Source organism: Chaetodon trifascialis, chromosome 12 (genome assembly GCF_039877785.1).
Source record: "Chaetodon trifascialis isolate fChaTrf1 chromosome 12, fChaTrf1.hap1, whole genome shotgun sequence".
Taxonomy (NCBI): Eukaryota; Metazoa; Chordata; class Actinopteri; order Chaetodontiformes; family Chaetodontidae; genus Chaetodon; species Chaetodon trifascialis.
In genome coordinates, this window is record NC_092067.1 from 22,345,472 (window position 1) to 22,368,339 (window position 22,868).

General features: G+C 39.9%; 2 protein-coding genes across 8 annotated transcripts; both read left to right on the forward strand.

Annotated features, from left to right (window-relative positions):
- Positions 1 to 13,654: 13,654 nt before the first annotated feature.
- cxcr2 (chemokine (C-X-C motif) receptor 2) lies at positions 13,655 to 15,400 on the forward strand. Its single transcript, XM_070976334.1, has 2 exons — positions 13,655 to 13,726; positions 14,321 to 15,400. Exons 1-2 carry the CDS (start codon positions 13,655 to 13,657, stop codon positions 15,398 to 15,400), a joined length of 1,152 nt encoding a protein of 383 aa, XP_070832435.1.
- Positions 15,401 to 18,732: 3,332 nt separating this feature from the next.
- Positions 18,733 to 22,783, forward strand: faima (Fas apoptotic inhibitory molecule a). Of its 7 annotated transcripts, none has more exons than XM_070975819.1 (5): positions 18,733 to 18,948; positions 19,878 to 20,011; positions 20,119 to 20,347; positions 20,828 to 20,877; positions 20,961 to 22,783. In XM_070975819.1, the coding sequence occupies exons 2-5, from the start codon at positions 19,898 to 19,900 to the stop codon at positions 21,108 to 21,110; spliced, it is 543 nt and encodes a 180-aa protein (XP_070831920.1). In that variant the 5' UTR covers positions 18,733 to 18,948; positions 19,878 to 19,897; the 3' UTR covers positions 21,111 to 22,783. The 7 variants fall into 7 exon arrangements, with proteins under 7 accessions (XP_070831920.1, XP_070831915.1, XP_070831918.1 ...); XM_070975814.1 differs by having other exon boundaries at positions 18,733 to 18,869; XM_070975817.1 differs by having other exon boundaries at positions 18,752 to 18,869; positions 19,881 to 20,011.
- The last annotated feature ends 85 nt before the right edge of the window (positions 22,784 to 22,868 follow it).

Here is a 22,868-nt window from a genome sequence, read left to right on the forward strand (position 1 = left end):
AGTAAGTGGAGTTATTTTGTCAAGCAGAAATAGTTTACGGACGAGACAAAGAAAACAAAGTTCTCAGTCAGACATCTTGGGTAAAAACAACCAAATGTCATGACCATGCAAGCAGGGTCAATGTGACACTGACTTCTAAATGAGGATGTTCCTCATGTATAGCCTGTTGTGACCTGGTGTAAACCGGTGACGTAAAATTGCTAAAAGAAGACATCTGACTTTGCTCTTTAAACCCACCTCACAGACACCCTGACTGGTGGAAACTGCCCCCAGACACACAGATAGTGCCGAGTCATTTCCCATTGGCTGCTCGGTTTGCCTCCTTTCAGCTTGTGTTATGAACTTCAACATCCAATGGCAGTGAGAATAGCATGTTACTCCAAGTGTGCATGAGGGAAAAAGTTTTGCAACTTCAGAAGTGCTTTAGAGCATTGATGGTACTGCTCAGGGAGCTGCTGTGCTGTGCTGTCAGAAAATCCAATTTGTTAGAGAGTACATGACAACAAACACAGGACATGAAAGGAAACTGGGAGAGTTTCGGTCAAGTCAGTCAAAGCCATCAAACCACAGCAACTAAGAACAGCATAGCTTAGGATAAAGAGGTTCATGAAATAAACAGATTTAATTAAGCATCTAAATTTGTTTGTAGGCATCTCCAGAGCATCTTCAAGCTGTCTCTGTTTGACTTTGGTTGTTTGATTTGAAAGACTGCAGTGAACACAAGACATGCAATGAGTGAAATACCACGGCTGAGGGTTTCAACCTCGGAACTGCAGTGGACCAGTGACAGTGTCACAAACATGGATTCAGACAGCCAGGATTTCATACAGCACATACATGAGGAACCAATCTCACCAATTTATGGGGTGAGGCTACGGTGAAACAAGGGGTATCAGAGGAGAATCCAGGTGTAGCCACTGATTTTCAGGTTTCGTTGGCATTTTGCAATCTAAGTTTTACTATTTCTAAAACAATCTGATGGTAAGTCAAAGGATCTGAAAAAGCAAGAGCTAAACTTCCAGAGAAAATTAGATTATTAGATCTACGCATACCAAATGAAGTCATTTGAAGACATGAGGGGATTTTTTTTTAATGGAAAAACCTTCTAAATATAAAAACTGTCCCACTTTTTAGAGGGCTAATCAATAACAGGAGAGGAACCATTTAACCACCTGGAGATAAAAATTAGTCAGTTTCCTCAATTTTGCTATTTTACTTTTATTATATGCTATTTTTACTATTTATTTTGCTATTCTACCATAAGAAGCCAGTATTGGTTAAATTTTTTTACACACAAGACGTTGATAGCTCTTAAGCATCTCTTATGATATGTAATGTCCCTTTGCTGGCGGACTTCGGCTGAACATCCATCAATCAGTCACAGTGGATTGTTATGAAATTTATCTGACGAGTCGGCATTTTTATGAATGTGGCGTTCATGTGGAATTTCCTCTTACATCAGAGCGCCGTACATTACACCAGTGTTGTTTTCACCATTGTTAGAGGTTTTAACAGTTCCTTCATCACAAATGAGCATTAAAACCTGGCTTCTTCTCATTTTCCTCATTAAGTAGCTTTACAAACTCAAGGTCAGAGACTTTTCAACCAGTCAGCTGTTATTCATTGCTGACACTTTGATATTTAAGGAATTTAACTTTAGGTTCACGTGTGAGCACATCAGAGCATTTTATCACCTCTGGTCACTAACCAAGGGAGGGTTTGGTGGTTTGGCTCAAGGACAAACACATGGAGACAACCCTGGTGCTGAGCCAGTTCCAAAAAGTTGAGACTGTCTAAGCAACATGAGCAAACCTTGTCTCACCAGCTGACTCCTATGTGAATAATTTGTCCTTTTAGTTATTCACGTGATGAATCTTAACTTGTATTGGACAAAAACAGATTTATAGTAGCAGCTGTGTGCTCCTCCAAAACAATTTATGACCTTTCCGCTGTTGCTAACTTCCAGTCAAACAGCGGAAGGGTTGTGTAAGACTCAGGCCTGTTCATCCAATGACAGTGATTAATTACCACATCCAGTCAGACAAAGCTAAACACTTACACAGTGTTCTCCTCTTTGAAATAGAAATAGTGGTGGAAAGTAACTAAGAACAATTACTGAAGGACTGAACTTGAGCACAGTTTTGAGGTACTTGTACTTCACTTGAGTATTTCCATGTTCTGCTTCTTCATTCATCTCCTCCACTGGAATTCAGAGGCAAAGTAAGTTAATTACATATCTTACTTGAAAATATTAATTTGCGTATGTTTCATTTGGCTTACTTCACTTATAAAAGAAATCAACCTTCACCATCCAACCACCACGCGTTTCTCACAATCTAGACTTTTCTCGTTGTTTATACTTCATCATTTGACACGTCCTGCAAGTTGAAAATTCAATATTCAATATTCAATTCAATATACCTTTATTAGTCCCACAAGGAGAAATTCCAATTTACAGCAGCATCAGTAAAAGCTAGATTAGATAAAAACAATAAGTATATACAAAAGTGTTTAATAAGAATAGACATTATCTTAAATTATACATTATAAAATGTTGTTATGATAAAGTTTTGGTTAAGCTTAGGCAGAAATACACGTTTCTTAGGGCAAAGATGGTTTAGGTTAAAATAAATTGTTAATCTCCTGTCAAATGTTTGAAATATGCGTTAAACAGCCACAAACACACAGTTAAAGTGTGAACCGGTCCTTGATACGGGTGTGTCTTTGTCACCAGTAAAACAACCCAACACATTATTAAAGTCCATGGCTCTCACCAGATGGCTACATATTAATAGCTAATTATGCTCTCTGGGCTAGCAGGGAGTTTTCCCTCTTGGGATATGGAACATGTTCCACCCATTACTTTAGTCACTCATGTGGTTTAAGGCACAAAAACAGCCTCATTCATTCTGGTTTGTCGTCTGCCACCATCAACACAAGTATCTCACACTGACATTGTCGTCTATTGGTGTGCACGTAACTGTCCCAATGCAGCTGCATGGCTTCCGCAATGTAACATGAAATCACGTACATGAATTTGAATTCATGTACATTATTGGATGAAGTGTTATGTTGTGTGACGACACCCCAACTTCTTTATCAGGTTAGGAGAAATGTGCTTTGCTGCTGTTGCAGCCCACATTTGGTGCAGAGAGGATGTTGACTTGCATAAGAAAACCCTGAGGCTTTCATGAAGCAAGCTGTTTTTTTGTTTCTGGGGCGAGGAGCTTGTATATGTACATGCATGTGCCTCTGCAGTGTCTGTGCAGGGGTAGACCTGTGTGTGTGTGTGTGTGTGTGTGTGTGTGTGTGTGTGTGTGTGTGTGTGTGTGTGTGTGTGTGTGTGTGTGTGTGTGTCAGAGATGGAAAGGCAGGGTTATTGTCTCCTGTTTTGCAAGGTTGCACTCGGTGCCAAAGTAAAACTGTTATGGAGAGACAAAGACGTTGGTGTTATACGCAACAGCTCTGACAGCTTTACCCTAACAAGGAAGACGTGGCAATAGACTGAAGATACATGTCTCGTCAACAGACCCCTGTTAAACAGGTATTCTAGGCCCAGTCATCCAACTCATGAACTTTGCAAACAAAACCTGTTGTTGAGTCACCAAATCCAGACGACATTTATTCTCTGAATGCATTCACTCAGAGCTCATCGTAACTGAATGATGAATACACAAAATACTTAGTCTTAATGTCATGTCTGTCACTATCACTGTGTGAATGGTCAATATTATGTGAGGATTTTTATGTTGCAATGCTGTTGACAGCTTGTCCTGCTGCCCCCAAGTGGCCAAAAAGTCCATTAATGCAGCTTTGAGCACAACTAAATATGTCAACATGCAGTTCATAATAAATGAACTAATAATTGTATGAAATTCAATGCACAAAAATAGTCTGTACGCAAGCATAAAAAAGTGCCTGTTTCCTGAAAAAACTTTTCAGCTTTGTAGTGCTGCATGTTGCTTATTCATGTCTTTCACTTTATGATGTTGTCAGTGTATGATCAGTCACTGTATGAATAGTCAGTATTGCGTCACTGTAGGTCCTGTGTATAATATGCCTGGTGTGTAGTGAGATGCCGATTCTTCTTATGAGAAGTCAATATTTGTTTTTATGGAGGAGGGGGGGTTGAACTGGTTCCACTGGATAAAGAAGAATCAAGCTTCCAGGTCACTGAATGAATCTTGGCCTTTGTCAGATGGACCTTTTCTTCCTCTTTGTCCTCTGGCACACTGGACTGTTGCCTTATGGGATGTATTCGCTGTTCTTGGGAAAACAAAAAAATGGCAACCACTGGGCTGACTTTGGTGCTCTGTCAATACCACAGTCATTGTTGAATATAATGTACTCGCCATAAGCATACAGAATATTTTCAGTTCATTGACAACACAAACATTTCTTGAGCTCTGTCAGATTGATGTGGCTTGTGTACTCAGTTCACTGGATTCCACTCATAGCCCCACCTAGTATTATAATCTTTAACCACATGCAACGCCTTGATCGTGGTCCTCTGGGTGAGTTGCACATTTTCAAACTCAGTCCTCTCAGTCTGGATAGCTTGCATGCTAAACATTTTTCAAAAACTGATACCTGCCTTCACAATAACTTTTTATTATTTCACTTTAATCCATTATCTTTTGGATTTACCTCGTCTGGTATCATACACTAAGAGCTGTTTTTGCCTTTTGGTGCCTCATGGTGAAAAACAACAGCTCCAACACAACATCCATCATTTTAAAAGAGAACATGAGACACATCATTAAATAGTTTTGTTGCAGTAATAAAACTAATGAATAGCATCTTCACATCACCCAGTGAGCTCACATTTCTTGTTTGCTGTCAGCACAGTGCTGTTCTGAGCTGTATCCCAGCCTGTACACACCACTTACCACTGTAACTAATTGCACTGTTAATATTTTTATATCTGTGGACTAAATGATGTGAATGAAGTGTGAGTTTGTTTTGTGGCTCACAAAGTCTTATCAACCAGATTTCCAGCTGCAGTGGGCAACTGCTGTCAGCAATAAAATTCTGATAAACTGACTCACTTCCTGTGTTTGTGTCATGTTGGTGTTGCCGCCAATGCGTCCCTTTGAGAGATTTTCAGCACGTCCTGAGTCCACTGACTCCACTGGAAGAAGTGAATGTAATATTGGACAAATTTTTCACAAGTTCTTAATGTATCTAGTGATGTATTGTTTCGTCGTAGATAAGCAATAGTCCATCGGTGATACGTTGGTGTCAAAAATGGCTAGTATAAATAGGGAGGCCACATAGGCAGGAAGTGCATACCATTTCATGCCACTGGCGCAACAACAACAACAACAACAACAAAGTTATCAACTAGCTAGTGAACGTAGCGGAGCATTTAGCAGCTAAAGAGACAGAATATTGGTGGTCTGAACAGAGCTAAAAAGGAAAATGGATGTTTTTAAGGTGACCAGAAACACGACTCAGAATCAAATCAAATCAAATCAAATCAAACTTTATTTATATAGCAAGGCACTGAGGATCGGGGAAAACACCACCTTTGGGGCTGTTCACACTGAGAGGAGTCGTCACAGACTATGACCACAGGGGACGCTGGCACCCGGGCCCCCCCGACTCCAACAGACAGGTGGGGAGCCCCCCGCCCAGCCAGGCCAAAGGGACCCAGGATCAGCACCCCCAGCAGCAGACCAGACACAACTCTCAATGTGGAGGACCCCCCTGAGGAAACAGGAAACGCTGCAGTTAAAACTAAAAGGCAAAATATAAGACAACTAAAATAAATTAGACAGTTAAAGGAAGAAAAATACACAAGATAACAAATAAAGTAGAATAAATAGGATAAAATACTACAGATTATAAAACAGTAAAATAAAAGGCATCAACATAAGATAAATGATAAGAACATAAGAAGAATTTAAAGGTCAGTTAAAAGCCTGATTAAAAAGGTGTGTCTTTAACCTTTTTTAAAAATATCAACATTGAATGCTAATATTATGTCGCTAACATTCACTGAGGCAGTGTTGTCTTTACAGGGTGTTCTGCTGCCTGGAAAGTTGCCAAAAAGTCAATTAATGCAGCTTTAAGCATAATTAAATTTTACTGTTAAATGTCAGCATCCTATTCATGATTAGATAAACTAATAATTGGGTTAAATGTTGGTTGAATATACAGAAATATTCTGTATGCAAGCATAAAAAAGGCTGTTTCCTGAGTATGATAGGGAACAAAGTTAACTGAGCAGCTCTGTGTCGCTGCATATTGTTTATTTGCCGTTCGCTTTGCACTTAGGGTCACCTGAACAGGTCACATTGTGAGCAAAACTCACACTTTCAAAGGTTGCTTTCAGGGCCGACGCTGCCAAAGTCTCAGGAGGTGCTCACATGTTGGCAAAAGAGTCACTTTGTCAGAGAAACCCAGATAGTTTGAGCCTTTCTCAGCCACTTAAACGCACAGACTTCCTCCTGTTTCAGGCAAACAACACACCACCAGTGTGTGGGCTGGCATAACATTTCCATGGCTCTTTTCTGCTGTGTGAGAGAACAGGCATGTTATTTTAGGCTTGACTTGAATGCTCCTAAATGGCACAGCGGTTGACCTTGATTAAGTCTTGGTTTTGGAATATATATGCTGTGGCTTGTGTTGTTGTGACTCATGCTGTGTGTAATATAAACCCGGGAATCCAACCCAAAGCCTCTGGCTCCTTGACACGCCTTCTATTGAGTGAAAAGGCGTTTGGATCCTAAAATAAGACCATCTGATGTCATCGTACATATAAAAACACGTCCTCAGTCTGCACAGTTTGTGCTTTTGTTCTTCCAGTACAGGAAGACTATAGAACACACAGGGGGACAGTAAAGAGACACCACAGAATTGAGGAAAGTCATGTGAACTACACCTGTATAATTTGCTGTACTTACAACAGTCAGAAAAAGGCAACTTTGCACAGCTGTCCAAACTTGTGAACATCACTGTCTCCAAACTCAAGAGAAGATAAGACTCTATGGGTAACACTTTATAATAAGTGAATTAAAAGTTTATTCATGTAACTGTTTCTATGCGTGCATGTTTTTTTGTTTTTTTTATGTAAATCTTCTGACAGCTAGTTTGATTCCAAACATCATTCCTATGAGAAGAGCTGCTGCTGTGCTTTCAGAGAGTGAGTACATGAGTCTGATGCAAAGTTCTACGTAGCTGGAAAAACGTCTCTTATGAACTTTGAATTAACATTCCTGAACTGACGTGAATAAATCACATGAAGTCATAGTGATTTGTCAATTCTTAATAGTGAGCAACAGGAATTCATTACACATGCTGCATGAATTCATGCATTAAGTCATGCATTCCTGCATTACTGAAGTTCATGATTTGTGCTCTTAAGTGTCACATAGACATATAAACACTGAACTAAGAGGGCACAGGAAAATGGACCATTCCAAACAGAATCCACAGTCTGTGTGTCTGCCTCCTCCTCCTCCTCCAGCCACATTCCCACTTCTCCAAAGCTGAGGCATTTTCCTACCAGCCACCAATCTGCACACCTGCACCCACGTCCCTGATCTGCTGTGCAGTTACCTGAGCCTCCCTGCCCATCTCCTGCCCATCTCCCCACCTGCGTCTCATTTCCTCATAAACATTTTTTCAAAGTTCTGAGTACAATGGGTTGCAGCAATACACCAGCCCCCCGACCCCCCCCCCCCCAGTTGTCAGATCGTTAAGTTGTGTAGTTTCTTTGCTTTTAAGCCGCCTGTACCCACCTGCCTGTAAAAGCCTTTTTTTATCCCCAACTGGTATTTAAATCACTGAACTGTCTCTATCTGCTGAGATTATCTGCATTTGTCTGCTGTTAGACAAAGTGCAGTAAATGGTAAAAGAGATCTAGTGGGGCAGAAATATATCGCACACAATGGAAATAAAGTTAAGCACAAGTACCTCATTTGCACTTAGATACAGTACTTGAGTAAAGTACTTCCTTACATTCCACCACTGTCTGATTCTTGACTACTTGGCACCACAAACTCTATCACAAGTGCTGCAAGCCTAGTCTGCAAGGGCAGATTGACCCTTTTGTTGAAAGCAGTGCATTTTATTGTCCATTTACACATACTGCATATGCTCTTCATTTTTTTTTTACAATCTGTTCTGTGTGTTCTTGTGTTGGCTGCCTCTTTGGCATCAAGCAGGCTTCCTATTATAAGCCCCCTATATATAATTTGTTGATCTCCAGTGGACTTTGAATGGATGGATGAATTCTTCATTTGTCAGAGAGAACATTACTTGAGCAGAGTCATCATAAGACCGGGCAGGTCTCATATGAATTATTGCTACCATTCCTCCTAAATGTAAAACGTGATTCATGTGCAACATGATTTTCGGCTGGCCATGTGGTAAAAAGGCAGTCTAAAAAGAAAGTAGTTTCTCGTTGGTTCCTGTTCAATAAATAAGAAGAGAAAGACAGATGTGACTGACTTTTTGCACAGCAGGGACATTAATGGAAGTGCTGAGTCAGGGTTTTTATACATCCAAGGATCCAGAGATCATTTTTCAAATCGTACTTGTCCTTGTAAATGTCCTAAAAGTTTTCAGTGTAACAAAATGTGAAGAACACTTTATGAACCATAAAACACATTTTTAAAGACTACTTTTTAGGTGTCAGATAAAAATATGAGGAACTACAGGAAAAAGACAGGAATCGTTTTTGAGGAAGTGTGTCACTTATTGCAATACTGAATTCTTAAAATACAACTGATGACCTGCAGTAGAAACGACCTGCAGGAAGCACAATGGGAGTTACCTTGACTGACAAGCACGAGTGTACACTGGCTACTGTTTTCTCAACCAACTTAACACCCATTGAAACAGACAGGACCTCTCAGTAGTGCGTCCACAACCTAATCTCCAGCCATCAAGCAGACAAAAACCAAAGCAAACAGAGCAGGCCGGTTGGTAGATGGGAGGATGGACTGGGTGGTCCCATTTTAAACTGACAGCTCATGAGGCAAACAGGCCAGTTTGTGTGCTGGATTTTGTTTTTACTCCAAGTGTAGATAGAGGTGTTCAGAAAGCAGAGTCCTGAAATAAGACCTCGAATGGATGCTTGTGGAAAGGGGATTCTGTAAGAGCTGCCACATCATCAGAGCTTTCAGGACGGCACCTCCTATCAGACAACATGCACCTGCTTTGCTCAAGTGTCTGTAGAAAATGAGGTTTTATTTAAGCATCAAAGCAGGATCACATCTTTATTATGACTGTCCTGCAGAAAAACACTAGAAATATCATTTAAATGTATTAATCCACCACTAACAGCGCTCTCAAACTGCTCAAGAAGTGCAATTTCTTCATCACTGCTCACTTATTTCTTCACTCTCAACCATGAATATAATTAGGTTACACCTACCATTTTGCAGCAGCAGCTTTGACACAGCACAGCTGTCTGCAATATCTGCTAATTAAGAAGTTAAACTCCTCCTGATGAACTGATTTTAAGTCATACAGCATTAAATTCCCCTGAAAATGCAAAGTATAGCTGTGGAGAGATTAATCACTGGAATAAAGAATCTTTTAAGCCACCATTGGGTAAGAAATGACTATTATTCACGTTTCAAGTAAAAGTGTCATTTGGAAGCATATCGACTGCTCTATGGTAGTATCTGGATGGTTCATGGGCCTAATTAGCTCAAAATGAAAATATATAGTGCTATATGGCACCTCTAATGGCTCTAGATGGCACATTTTGACAAAGGTGCTATCTATCACCTTTTAAGATGAGTGCTAGACCGAATCAAAAGAAGTTCCACTGTGATTACGAGCCAAAGAACCACTTTTAGTGCTATTCAGCCCTAATTTTGTTAAGTGAGCAATACTCGGCTAAAGTGTCCAAAGCTGCTGACGCATAAGTCATTTTTAACTCATTTGAAATCATGAAGGGTTTTAATTCGGATAGCTAGTGGTGCAGTGGATATTCATTTATCTTGGGAAATGGAAATTCAACCCGAGGGACCCGCGTTTCACTGCAGATGCAATTCATCTCTGTAGAGCTACAGTATACATCCACAGAAGAAAAAAACATCCTCAGAGCCTGAGTTTTATCACTTCACAAAGTGTTAAACACCGTATCAATGAGGACTTATGTCAGTTGCTTAAAATTAATTTCCTTGAGGGGTTTAACCGCTTTCTTTGTGACCTCATTTTACAATTACTGCATGTATTGGTTAATTAGAGCACAAGGAATGGCTGAAGGACATGGAATGACCTTTGACCCCTGCCCAGTCTTTCAGGCTACAGTGTGCTGATTAGAGCAGCCAGCAGTCCAACAGATGGAAAAAGACAACAGTCTTTAAATGGACATGGTGGGGTTATATCAGGAAACATTTCCTTTCAGTTGTAGCGCTGAGAGGAGGTGAAAGGGTGGTGCAGGATCACCAGCAGTCACCAGTGACGGAGCCATGTGGCGGTGATGTCAGCCAAACATCTGTGGTGGGAGGTGCATACAGTGCTTTATAACCCTGATGACACCCCAGCTCTCCTTTGACGTGGACGTTTTTAAGTTAGAGCCAGCTCTATATATACAAAATCAAAACCTCGATATTACTGAGTGGCAAGATGTTTTTCTTTAATGACACACCAACCATACTCCACTTAAAAGCTGTTTTTGACATGAAAAGTTGCTTGGAGATGTCGTGCTGGGTTTATTTTATTGTTTGGTGGAGTACTTTTCCATTTTCTAAGGAAAACTGGCCAAATGCTGATCATGTGGAGTCATTTCCCATGCGGTGTGTATTTTCAAACATATGAGAATTCAGTGATAACATGTTGGTGGCAGTCCTTCAGACTCAAGGAAACACAGTCCATCTATTTCAATTCAATACTTCATAATCACACTTTGTGAAAAATCCATCGCAAGTCAGAAGAGATTTATGGTCTTTATGTGTCACAAAGGCCAGGAACACTTCATGGCTCTGATATTTCCGGAGGTGTTGTCTTGCTGGGAATCGGATGAGATGGTCGATATCATTTCTGGAATCCCCAGGGGTTTGTTTAAGGATACTGTATGTGTTTACTGTTGTTGAGTGTTTAGTAAAAAATGTGATAAGGCCTCTGCTTTTCCATGAGTAACTGATGAACTGTGTGCTGCATACTGAAGACGTTTACCATGTTAAACGTCTTCAGTGCTTCTGCCTGAAACCTGCTGCTGGGCCTGACCTTTCCCTCTTTGTTTCCATGTTTTTGTTTCTGCTATTTTTATCAAAATATTTTAGGTTTGTTGATAATTATTTCATTTTCTGTTGCAGTTTGATTAATCCCTTTTGTATTTCCTAAAAGGGGTGCTTCAACAATCCCCTCTGGCACTCCCATAAATTCAGGGGACTAAGAAATCATCATCAGCAGAAGCTGACGGATGCTGACTTTTAGTTGCCTGAATCAAGCTTGAGACACAATGAATACTACATTTCCCTAAATACTACATTGGTCTGCAGTGAACGTACCGTATAGATCAAGTCTGCTGCTGCCCCCCACTGGACATATAGTGAGTAGCACAGCAACAATTTAGTAAATTAAGGGAAAATGGAATTATGCAAAATATAAAAATGTATAATTTCATACCTCATGCAAGCACAAGCCAACACAGATGAAACTAAATCAAACATAACAGAGGAATACTTGCTGAAGTTTTCCTGTTCAATTTTGGACTGAAGTGAAAGTGAAGTTTCAAACGCAGACTGAGGCGAGCATGCGCCTCTCTGGACACGTTTTCACTGACTGCTATCAGTCATGACATCTGAAGCAACAAATGTCAAATGCTCATTGTTCTGCTTTTTGAAGACTGTCACAACCCTCGATGAACAGAACTCAGTCAAGGAAGAACATTATGAAGAAAAAACAAAGGATCTGTGAAAAGGACTTTAAGTATGTGATACCTTAGTATAATATGTTAGATACAAACCTTCATATTAGCGGATTAAACATGTACAGTTCAAATAAACATTGTTAAAAAGGATTCAGTCACATAGCATGGGTCATTGTATAAAGGCCATAATAACTAACTGAGCCTCTAAGAGGATCCGTGAGAAGGTTCTTGCATGTGGGAAAAACAAATTCAGCGTTTATTAATTAATGTCTTCATTAATGAGAATATACTTACTTTACTTTCTGTATGTGCAAACACACCAAGCGTAACAACCTGATGTCTGCTAATCAAATAGGACATAATTTAAATTCAGACTGTGGCTATTTGCAAACCAACTTGCATTTCCTACAGAGCTTTAGAATAGAGATGGGAAATGACGTGATATTAAATGTAGATAGTTTGTTATTTTAAAACAGGGGACCTGATCAGTTAAGCTCAGTGCAGTAAAAATGCCAGACTCCCCATACATCGACTATCATGAGATGCATCATTAGCTTCAAGTAGTTGAAATTAATCCATATTAGATTTTTTTGCCATCATTTTGATCAAAAACAAAGGTCATGAAGTGCATTTAGAAGCCATATCTAAGAATATCACCATAATAATATACAATGAACAGTACAGTACAGTTAGCTTTGTGTCGTACATGCAGTAATACTTCCAGCACCTCTTATGTGGATTTATGGTATAAAATCCATAAGTTCATTATAAATGGGGAAGACAAGGCAAAGCAATATTATTTTTATAGCAAATGTTATTAAAAGTACAAGCTATATGACTTATGTTGCATTGCAGTGCATACAGCAATACATAACAGAACATGGATTGAACAATGTCATAAATAGAATATAACAAAATAACAAAAGAATAGAGGAAAATATACAATGAAAACCATCCAAAATATAGTGACAGACCCCACAGACGCAAACCACAAGCACTCACTTACGCATAGCAACTAACCATCAGCAGGAGAAATCGAAATGTTTACAGTTTTAATTATTTTTTATCTTAAAGAGCAAGGGTCCAAGGATTGGACCTTGTGGATGCCCAGATAAAATTTCAGTTTTGGGAAGATTAGGTATGGGAAGATTAAAGCACCTGTCATTGAAGTAGGAAGAACTAAGCTTTCAATAATCAACTGTGTTAAATGCAGCAGTGAAGTAGAACAAGGCTACAACAGGTTTTCAATCAGCCTTGATCTTGAGGTCACTGGTTACTCTGATAAGGGCAATTTCAGTTCAATGGTTAAATCTGAAACCAGACTGAACATCATTATATGCACTGCAGAAATCACATTTCCAATTGTTTTAGTGTTTTCTAGTATTTTGCACATTTGAAACTGCTCTGTAGTCAGCAATTATAAATGGTTGCAGCTGTGTTCTGCTCCTGCAATTTATTCTATTTTTTCCTTTATTTCATAGCTGGGCATCTTTCGAGAGAAAATCATGTCAAGTAATTTACTGTCACATTATCAGCTTCACTCTGCAAGTTCAACTCAGCAGCAGAGCTACATTCAGCATGTAAACGTGAGATCAAACGTGAAAAGACGACAACAAGAAAAAAGACCTGAAAGAAGTCTTCAGTAGTCATGGAGATTGCTTAAGAAAGATAATATTTGCGGTTTCTATACTTCCGTTGAACTGATGCAAGCTGACACGTCACATTACTCAAAGCATTGTACCACGTCTCCAAATAAAGACAACAATCTTTGCCATAAAGCTCTATTCATGTTAAGCCATGTACCTCAAGAAAGGAGGGATGGAGCTGCAACTTTTCATCGTTAGCGTTTTCTGTTTGGTCCTAACCAATCAACAAGAAGGAGGAAAAGAGGTAAACAATGGAATTTCTGATTTTTTTCAATTATTTTCTAGTTGTAGTTAGGGCATTGAATTGATTGTAAAGTTTCATTCAAATTTGCGATAAATGTGAGCAAAAAGACCTCTGCTCGTAAGGCTAAGAAATAGTTCAGTGTTATTGTCTTTCAGTGTAATTGCATGGTAAATCTATGTTATTGATATGTCATTTAAAATTGTGATAAGTTCATTTTAATTACAACCTTAAAACCTCAAAGCAACTTCATGCAGTGATCAGTCAGGAAAATGCTCGCTGTGGATTTCACGACCTAGAAATCTTGTTTTTGTGAGCTAAGCTGCAATCCATTGACCTTCTTTTAAATGAATAGTTATTCACATTCTTGCTGAGAATTAGATGAGAAAATATTCACTCACGTCTATCTGTTCATGGTAAGGCAGCAGTCAGCCAGTTAGCTTAGCTTAGCACAAACACTGGAAACAGGAGGTGGGAACAAGCATGGTACTGTACAAAGGTAACCTCTTAAAGCTCACCAATTAACATATGGTGGATTTACAGGGAGTTATGCGTGGGACAATTGAGCAAACTCTAATGATTTTTTTTTCTTTTTAGCTGCTGACAACAGAGGGATTTTCCTTCGATGAAGCTTACTTCAGTTCCCTTCACAATTCTACGTTTCCTGCGTATGAGGATGACTCTGTTCCTTGCGATATAAATGTGCCTGGATTTCACAACTTGGGCCTGATGATCACCTTCATCCTGGTGTTTGTCTTCAGCATGGTAGGCAACAGTGTAGTGGTTTATGTGGTTTGTTACATGAAGAAAGGCAGAGCCAGCACAGATATCTACTTGATGCACCTGGCGATGGCAGACCTTCTCTTCAGTATTACCCTCCCGTTCTGGGCTGTCGATACTCATTCTGGTTGGATTTTTGGCAACTTCCTGTGCAAAGTGCTGTCAGGCTTTCAGGAGGCATCTGTGTACAGCGGCGTCTTCCTGCTAGCCTGCATCAGTGTCGACCGACACTTTGCCATTGTGAGAGCTACACGTGTCCTATCCTCCAATCGCTTCTTGGTGAGAGTGGTGTGCAGCGTGGTGTGGCTGGTGGCCGGACTGCTGTCCTTACCCGTGGCAATCCAGAAGCAGACCATGCATGCTGACAGCCTGGATCAGACCATTTGCTATGAAAACCTTACTGGCGAAAGCAGCAACCACTGGCGTGTTAGCATTCGCGTTCTGCGTCACACAATGGGCTTTTTCTTGCCACTGGTGGTGATGGCCGTGTGCTACGGCTGGACTTTGGTGACGCTGGTTCACACACGCAATCAACAAAAGCAGAAGGCCATACGCGTCATCATGGCAGTGGTGTTAGCGTTTGTCCTGTGCTGGCTGCCCTATAACATAACTGTACTCATTGACACACTCATACGAGGCGGATCACTCGAAATGCGGACATGTGAAACTTTGTACAGGGTGGAAGTGACGCTACGTGTGACCCAAGTGTTGGCCTTCATGCACTGCGCTGTGAATCCAGTGCTGTACGCCTTCATTGGGCAGAAGTTCCGTAACCAGCTGCTCTTGGCTCTTTACAAGCACGGCCTCATCAGCAACAGGATCCGGATGGCATACAGGAAGGGCTCTCTCAACAGCGTCGGGAGCAGCAAATCAAGAAACACCTCTGCTACTATGTAGATAGCAGTCCTGCTAATTTTCATTTGCCTTTTCAATGGACCAAGTCCAGAAGAGTATAACAGACCCAACAACAAAGTGATCAAAATTGATACCATAGTACAACTATAGTAAATGTGCAATATAATCTGAAAACAATGAGAAAAGGAAAACTAATACATGTAGGAGCTTCATTATTCAAATGTCCTTGTTTGAAGCTAACAGGCTGCTGGCTCTAGCCTATACTGAATGGAGTGATATGAGAGTGGTATTGATTTTCTCAAACAACTAAAGTCAATGGGCTTATTTCCCGAAATAACGCCTATTCCTTTAAATTATGTTATTAACCACATTGTACAACATTGTACGGTGGAGAGTGTCATCCCTTGTTTAACTGCCATAACAAATATCAGGGATGTACTGCGGGTCATAGCGAGTACTAAAGGTAAAACTTGGATAGTCGCTTCAATGCTTCAGCTGGATGTCTGATTTAGGATTCTGTCACAGTCCAGATGGGTGTCCTTCATCTTAGGCTGAGCTATAGGCTTTCTGCCATTCATTTATTTATTTTTTTTACATTCTTGCCTCAGTGTCTTTTGAGTGATTTAATCTTGTTTAAAGTGAGTGAGTGCAACACATTCCCAGGGAAAGAAAAACTGGGTGCTCAGCCTCACAAATATAAATCAGCTGTCAAAGAAGGAAAACGTGGCACGCCATCAAAGCAGTTAGTGAGAAAGCTGCACAGCCAATGATGACAGCGTGCCATGTTGTGTCTGCTTTGGAAACTGGTCAATTATTGAGATTTTATTGTTGTTTATGTAGATGTTACAAAGCTTGTGTGGATTTTCATGAAAAGGAAGCCATTTAAGCTCCTTAATGATGCTTTTTCCTTGTGTATTTGATACCAAAACATTGTGGATTTGACTGGAGGACCAGCTTTTTATTTGCACTCTGTAAATGTGAACACTGTGATCTTAGATTTTTGACTTCTTTTGTCCTCAGACAAAAACATGTGAAACAGAAAGCAGTTATTTTGCTATCACATATACTAATCTCTCAAGCAGGAAGAAGATGGTGAAATGTTTTCAAAAACAAGGTGCTGTCTGTCTCTGAAGACTAATTTTTCCATCATGTGTATATATAGTGTACTGTTTACTTACAAATTCACATTTTTCCAATTTTCAGCATGAAGAATTAATGCTAAATAGTGCAGAAAACAGTACTGGTTTGAAAAGCAGATGAAATATAATTTTTGAACAGTTCATGAGGTTTCTTGAAGGTCCTTGAAGATCTCTCCTCTCCCCAAGCTTCCTTTCTCTTTTAGTTTTGGGGGATTTTATGTTCTTTTTTTCTTTATTGGACAACTACTGAGTTGAACGCTCCCACATCTTTTCCTTGATTATTCACCTCGAACACAGCTAATGCTGCTTTCTAATGCTCTCTCGGCATATCTGCACTGTTTTTTGCTTTTACAGATGTGGTTTACACTTGTTAACGTGTTAAAATAAATCTGTAAACCCTGAACTAGGTGTGGTCTCCCACCCTTCCTCAGCCAAGCTGTGTGACTCAGTTGTTTCATTCATTAAATTAATTCTACCATTAGTCTGATTAGACTGGGGATCATGGCAAAAACTGTATAAGGAAAGATGTATAGCAGTTTTTTCTAGGTAACACATATAGAATTATAAATAAAAAATTGTATTTTAATGTTTTAACCCTGCTCAAACATCTAAAATTGATGCCATTTTAACTGCTTTGTTATTAAATGTTGGTCTAGCTCTAGATCACGTGGGCAGAGTAGTTGAAACAGGTCTCTAACCAAAATACCTGACAGTGAATTGCTGTCCAAAACCAGAACATGACTGTCTCATGGAATCCATGTTTTGGCCGTGTCCCTGTAATATGTGTGGCCCCTAACCCTGTTCTGCTAATACCTATCATGATTCTGAAAATGAATTTTCACTGTAAGTGTATTTATCATTGTTTTCATATACTGTTGCAACCAGACTAAAAAGGCATGACAAATGAAACAAACAGTTACTGAAAAAAGGTGTTTTATGGTGTGAAATAAGCGGGAACACTGAGGACAGCTGATCTCAAACGCAGGTCAGTATTTATTCTAAGGAAATACATTCAGTCCAAGCAAGAGAAGAAGATGACTTTGAAAAATATCTCGAAATCTACTTGATAAAAAGGAGAAATAAATAGAGGAAGTACAGAATTGAGTAAAAAAATGTCCATTGTTCTCTTAGTCTGCAGTTCACAAAAAAGCACATTATGCTTAGGTGCTTTTTATGTTGTACTGTATTTGAAGATGTTCTATTAATATTAATATTAATATTATTGTTGTTGTTGTTGTTGTTGTTGTTATACAATATCACTCTAAATATCTATTATCCACATCAGGTTAATTTTCCACTGTATGTTCCTAAAGATAGTCATTGTTCTTAAATGACATGAAGCCATCACATATCATTAGACATAAGGGCCGTCTACCAGGAGATGGAGCTGTTTTACACCAAACCATTCGGTCCCTCAATCACTGAACATGTCAATCTGATATATTTCTAAGTCTCATTAGTACATAGAGATTGGTGACATTTATGGAAGAGGTGTAAGTCAGAATAACTGAAAACATCTGTGAGGGCAGCAGTGGAGTCAAGTCATTTCGTAACAAATAAAATGGTAAAAGCACTAAAAATTGAACTAAATCATTTACTGAATTATTATCCAATAAAATGCATGAATGCATTAATGTGTAAGTGGCATTTTACTGTTCCAATTGATCAAGTTGACCAGGCATCATTTTTCATAATGTTTGAGTAGTTTGGTACTAAAGCAGTCAAGTACTTCAAAATTGTACTTTTTGCACAGTCCTTTGTGTTTAATCAACAGATAAATAGATATAAAATAAATAATAAATAAAATAAACTACAAAATGTTACGACAGATATTATGTCCCTGCCATTGACAGAATATTTGAGCCATTGTTTATTAGCATTTGGATGTTGTAGTTTTATGTTTCTAATTACTAAATCATTACTTAAAAAAACATGTTATTGTCTCATTTACCTCTACAAGCATCTATCCATGCTTATAGTTTTGGATTGATTTTAACCAGGTTTTGAGATATTTTTGTTGAAATGGAATTAGATTTTTGTTGCTCACAGCATTAAAAAAAGGGGGGGGGGGGGGAAGCCCTTCTAGAATCAGCGTTAATACGGAGGAGATTAAATGATAATCGCAGAATAACTGTGTACAACACTCATCTGAAACTCCTGAACGAGATTTCGGAAGTTTTTTTTTATTTACTGTTTCCTGAGTGGGCGTGGTTAAGTCTTACGTAGGCGGATATCATGTTACCATAGAAACAGCGTAGCCACAGCTCCTCTTTGCCGTAGCTAGGCTAGCTACCTGTGATAAACTTCGGTAAAGTCGCCTGCTGATCATTTGTGAACCACCGAGCTTGAGCGCTTACTCCAGGACCATTCAGGTACTCCCGCTGGATAATGAAGGACGATTTTCCGAAAATAATATAATATATAAAGGATATCCTCCTGTCGCATTAGAAGGTAACGTTAGCGGTCAGAGCTACTGAAAAGGTAGACATATTGTTTGACAGATGCAGCAATACTTCCGTATACATGTCAAAATAAAATGCTAGTTTATTGAAACCGGCAACTTTTTAACAATTTAATAGCAAACAGAATCTTGAGCATTTATGATGTTTTTGAAATTATTGTTTTAGTGCTTTGTGAAGCTTTGGAAGAACTCTGTAATCTGTAATAGTCACATGAGACATGCTAAAAAACAGATAAAAGATTAACAAAGGTGCAACTTGGATATGCAAAATTGTCTCTATGGGGCCTACTGAATCTGTCTTTCATAGATTTGGAAGAAAGAAAGAAAATATTGATGTAACAGTTAGACATACATGGGATTTCCATGACTCCCGAGGGCTCTGTGAGATGTTCATTTACACTGCTAAATATGTATTACACACATATACGGTTAGTTAAGGGTATGTGTTAGAATACCCTTAACTATGTTATGTTATGGTACTATGGTATGTTTGTTAGATGTTTGTTAGAAACCACACACAGAAGCCACTTCGTTTTTAACTAAAAAGAAAAAAGTATTAAGCTCGAGCAGTGACTGCTTTAATTTTGAAACGGAACCCCAGACCGGAAGTCGTAATGCAACGAACGGCGACAACTTCACACGTTATCTTTAGCCACGATTCACTCACGACATAACTAATTGACAACGTTTTAACATTAACATTACTATAATTACTGTACTTAGGTAATAGTTTCTATCGGTGGAGACGCTTAAACCTTCACAGAGAAGTATAATTAGGTTTCACGTCTTTATCACTAGAAAGCAAACGTCAGCCCAGTTTGTTAGCTAGTTAGGTAACGTTAAATAGCGTATTAGTTCACGCTAATCATGTATTTGCCTCTGCGTTTAGCGGGCTAACTGTTTCAGTTTTCGTCCCCAGTAGGGTCTGAAGAGGGCACGATGTCGAATGATCTTGCTGGTGTGTGGGAGGTGGCACTGAGCGACGGAGTCCACAGGATAGAGTTTGAACATGGCACGACCACCGGGAAGAGGGTCATCTACGTTGATGGGAAGGTATGGATGTGAACTTGAGCATTGTCAGCCAGGGGGGAGACTAAACCTGCTTCTCAATAGGAGGTCAGATGTATCAGCAGATGTTCTGATTTTACATCATGCTGCAGGAGATCCTGAGACGGGACTGGATGTTCAAGCTTGTGGGGAAGGAGACATTCAACGTGGGCAAATCAGACACCAAAGCCACCATCAACATCGATGCAGTCAGTGGTTTTGCCTATGAGTACACCTTGGAGATCAACGGGAAGAGCCTGAAGAAGTACATGGAGAACAGGTCAAAGGTCACCAGCACCTGGGTCCTCAACTTGGACGGCATTGACTGCAGGGTGGTCCTAGGTGAGCCTGATCATTTAGTTGTTATGCTATTGGTTGATATGGTGTTGTTGTTTTACATTAGAGCATCCACCTGTAAACATCATCAGTCTGTGGTCTCATTCATCTGATCGATCACGGTTGATGTTGGATTGACGTTTAGCACACAGAGTGATCTCTGCCCATTCACAACCAGCCACTCATGTTATGTTGGAGCTGAGGCTAAGCTCTTTAACAGCTTTAAGCCCTACGCCATCTGATCCACCTCTGTCATCTGGTGAAGTTAATCCTTCTTATAATTACACTGCTTACAGTTGATCAGGTGGCATAACACCTGAAGCATGTGCAACACATAAGAACTACTGTACATTACTGTACTTTGTTCTGAGAGCCTCAATAAAATATCTTAGTGTTTTTCACTTTTTCGTTCCCATCCTGAGACTTGTTTAGCAGCTGTCACCAGGCAGTCACATCATATGTTGATCAGTGTCTGTTCACTTTCAGAGAAAGACACCATGGATGTTTGGTGTAACGGACAAAACATTGAGACTGCAGTAAGTATAACAGCAGCTGATACTGATTTGTGCAATAAAATACATCACTGAAATGAAGAATATGTCCACACTTTTGCCTGCAGGGCGAGTTTGTGGATGACGGCACGGAAACGCATTTCACACTCGGCGACCACAACTGCTGCGTGAAGGCTGTGAGCAGCGGGAAGAGACGGGACGGGATCATTCACACGCTGCTCGTGGACGGCACAGAGATAGCCGAATGCACGGAGTGACACGTACGCCTGGCGTGGAAGCAGAGATCTGGTTTGTAGGTGGGACTCTTGGTATCTTCGAAGACTAGAAGGTCATGTAAAGCTGTTGGAGTCAGGGACTGGCTGAGAGGAATATGCACTCCTGTGTTTGGATGCTCTGGAGGGTGTATCAGCCACACACTGGTACTGTAAACGTCCTGTAATTAACATAGTACAAAGACAGGACCTGCAGTCTGGGCAGGTTTAGAGAGGGCACAGCCATAACTTTCCGTCAGATTTCACTGTCTCATAATGTGACTTCACACTGAAAAACTTTGAGTTGTAAATGTGTACTTTTCTGTGATATAAATACCATAAATGTCAGTATATTGGTGGCCAGATGTGCCATATTTAACTCAGCCTGGCTTTGCAGCTGGTGTTCTCTTAGAGATGTTTGTACCTGACTGTTGTCATTTCGTTTATGAACAGCCTGTCCCAGCAGAGCCCAGACTCAGCCTGTTCTCCTGCTCTTTGTGCTTGCTTCCTTGTATTTTTCAATATTGCGCAGTACGAGGATCAAATATCAAGATACACGATTATTCCTTGAATGTAGCATCGTTCTAGCGTGCACTGCTCAGGAGTGATCTTTGTTTAGTCCTGTCTTGACGTGTTAAATGGTCTGTGTGTGATTGGCTCAGCCAGTTGATATTACTGTATTGTGCGATTAGCTTTTAGCAGAGCTGCTGTAGATGTGTCAGAGCATCCTTGTCTACAGTTTATTGGCTGTAACGATTTCACTGACAATCATTCAGATGTGGCGACACTATTGCCAGTTTTAAATCACAAACACAGCTGCAGTAAATCACTCGCTGACATCCAAGCGTACTTTGGAGACTCTGTCGTCCTCACAGATGTGCAGAGCTCTGTCGCGCTGTTAAATTATCAGCCTGTTTTCTGTGTCACGGCCAGATGTAGTTACACAGAATTTAAGATAGTTTTTATAAAGTCATTGTTAGAGTTGAAATATTAAAAGTTTCTCCAGTGTAACAAATGTTTGTTTACATTTTGCATAGAGAGAGATTTACTATTTATTGTGTGCTGGTCAAACACAGCGAAAACCTTTTCTATGGACAGCTTTGTGCTTTGAGCTTAAAGATGGATGGAGTCGTTCTGGAGAAAGATTCATTATTGCCATCTCTCCCTCACATCATCATACTAGGTCTGCCATCCCTCTTGCTCCCGTTTCTCCTCCCCCTCCTCTTGTATTGTGCATAAGCACGAGTGCCAGCTGTTGCTGATTGGCTGGAGCAGTGACGTGTCGCTCGGTCTTTGTTTCCCATTCAGAGCTGTGGAAAACAAACAGCGCGCACACAGGACACACATCTCGCAGACCTTCAAATTAAGCCAAGATTAACATTTTTCCAAAATGACTCCCCCCACCTTTAATCCAGGGTCCACCCAGTTGTCTCCCTGTCAGCTGAGTAAACTTCATCCACTGTAGATTACAAAATGCAGCTGAAAGCTCCAGTCGAAGCTACTAAATGGACCTTTAGGGTTTTCTTTGTCAAGCTCTTTCCAAGGTCAAGGGTGAACTTTCATGCTCCACAGACTGTGAGTCCTAACATTTATGTCACTGTGTCATTAAAAATATGTCTTTCATACGTTAATACATTCATTTCTTCATTTTACGTCAGTAAAATGTTCATTTGATCACAATCAGAATCTCTTATAGTGAATCTCTTATAGTGTCGCAGGAATTTTGACTTATTGATACAATGCAGTGAACAAGAACGTTAAAAA

Bases quoted from the DNA above. Each gene is read 5' to 3' on its own strand.
- faima (XM_070975819.1), top strand. From the start codon at position 19,898: ATGTCGAATGATCTTGCTGGTGTGTGGGAGGTGGCACTGAGCGACGGA. The intron at 20,012-20,118 runs GTATGGATGTGA...ATCATGCTGCAG, and splicing joins TCATCTACGTTGATGGGAAG to GAGATCCTGAGACGGGACTG. The intron at 20,878-20,960 runs GTAAGTATAACA...TTTTGCCTGCAG, and splicing joins GACAAAACATTGAGACTGCA to GGCGAGTTTGTGGATGACGG.
- cxcr2 (XM_070976334.1), top strand. From the start codon at position 13,655: ATGGAGCTGCAACTTTTCATCGTTAGCGTTTTCTGTTTGGTCCTAACC. The intron at 13,727-14,320 runs GTAAACAATGGA...TTTTCTTTTTAG, and splicing joins AACAAGAAGGAGGAAAAGAG to CTGCTGACAACAGAGGGATT.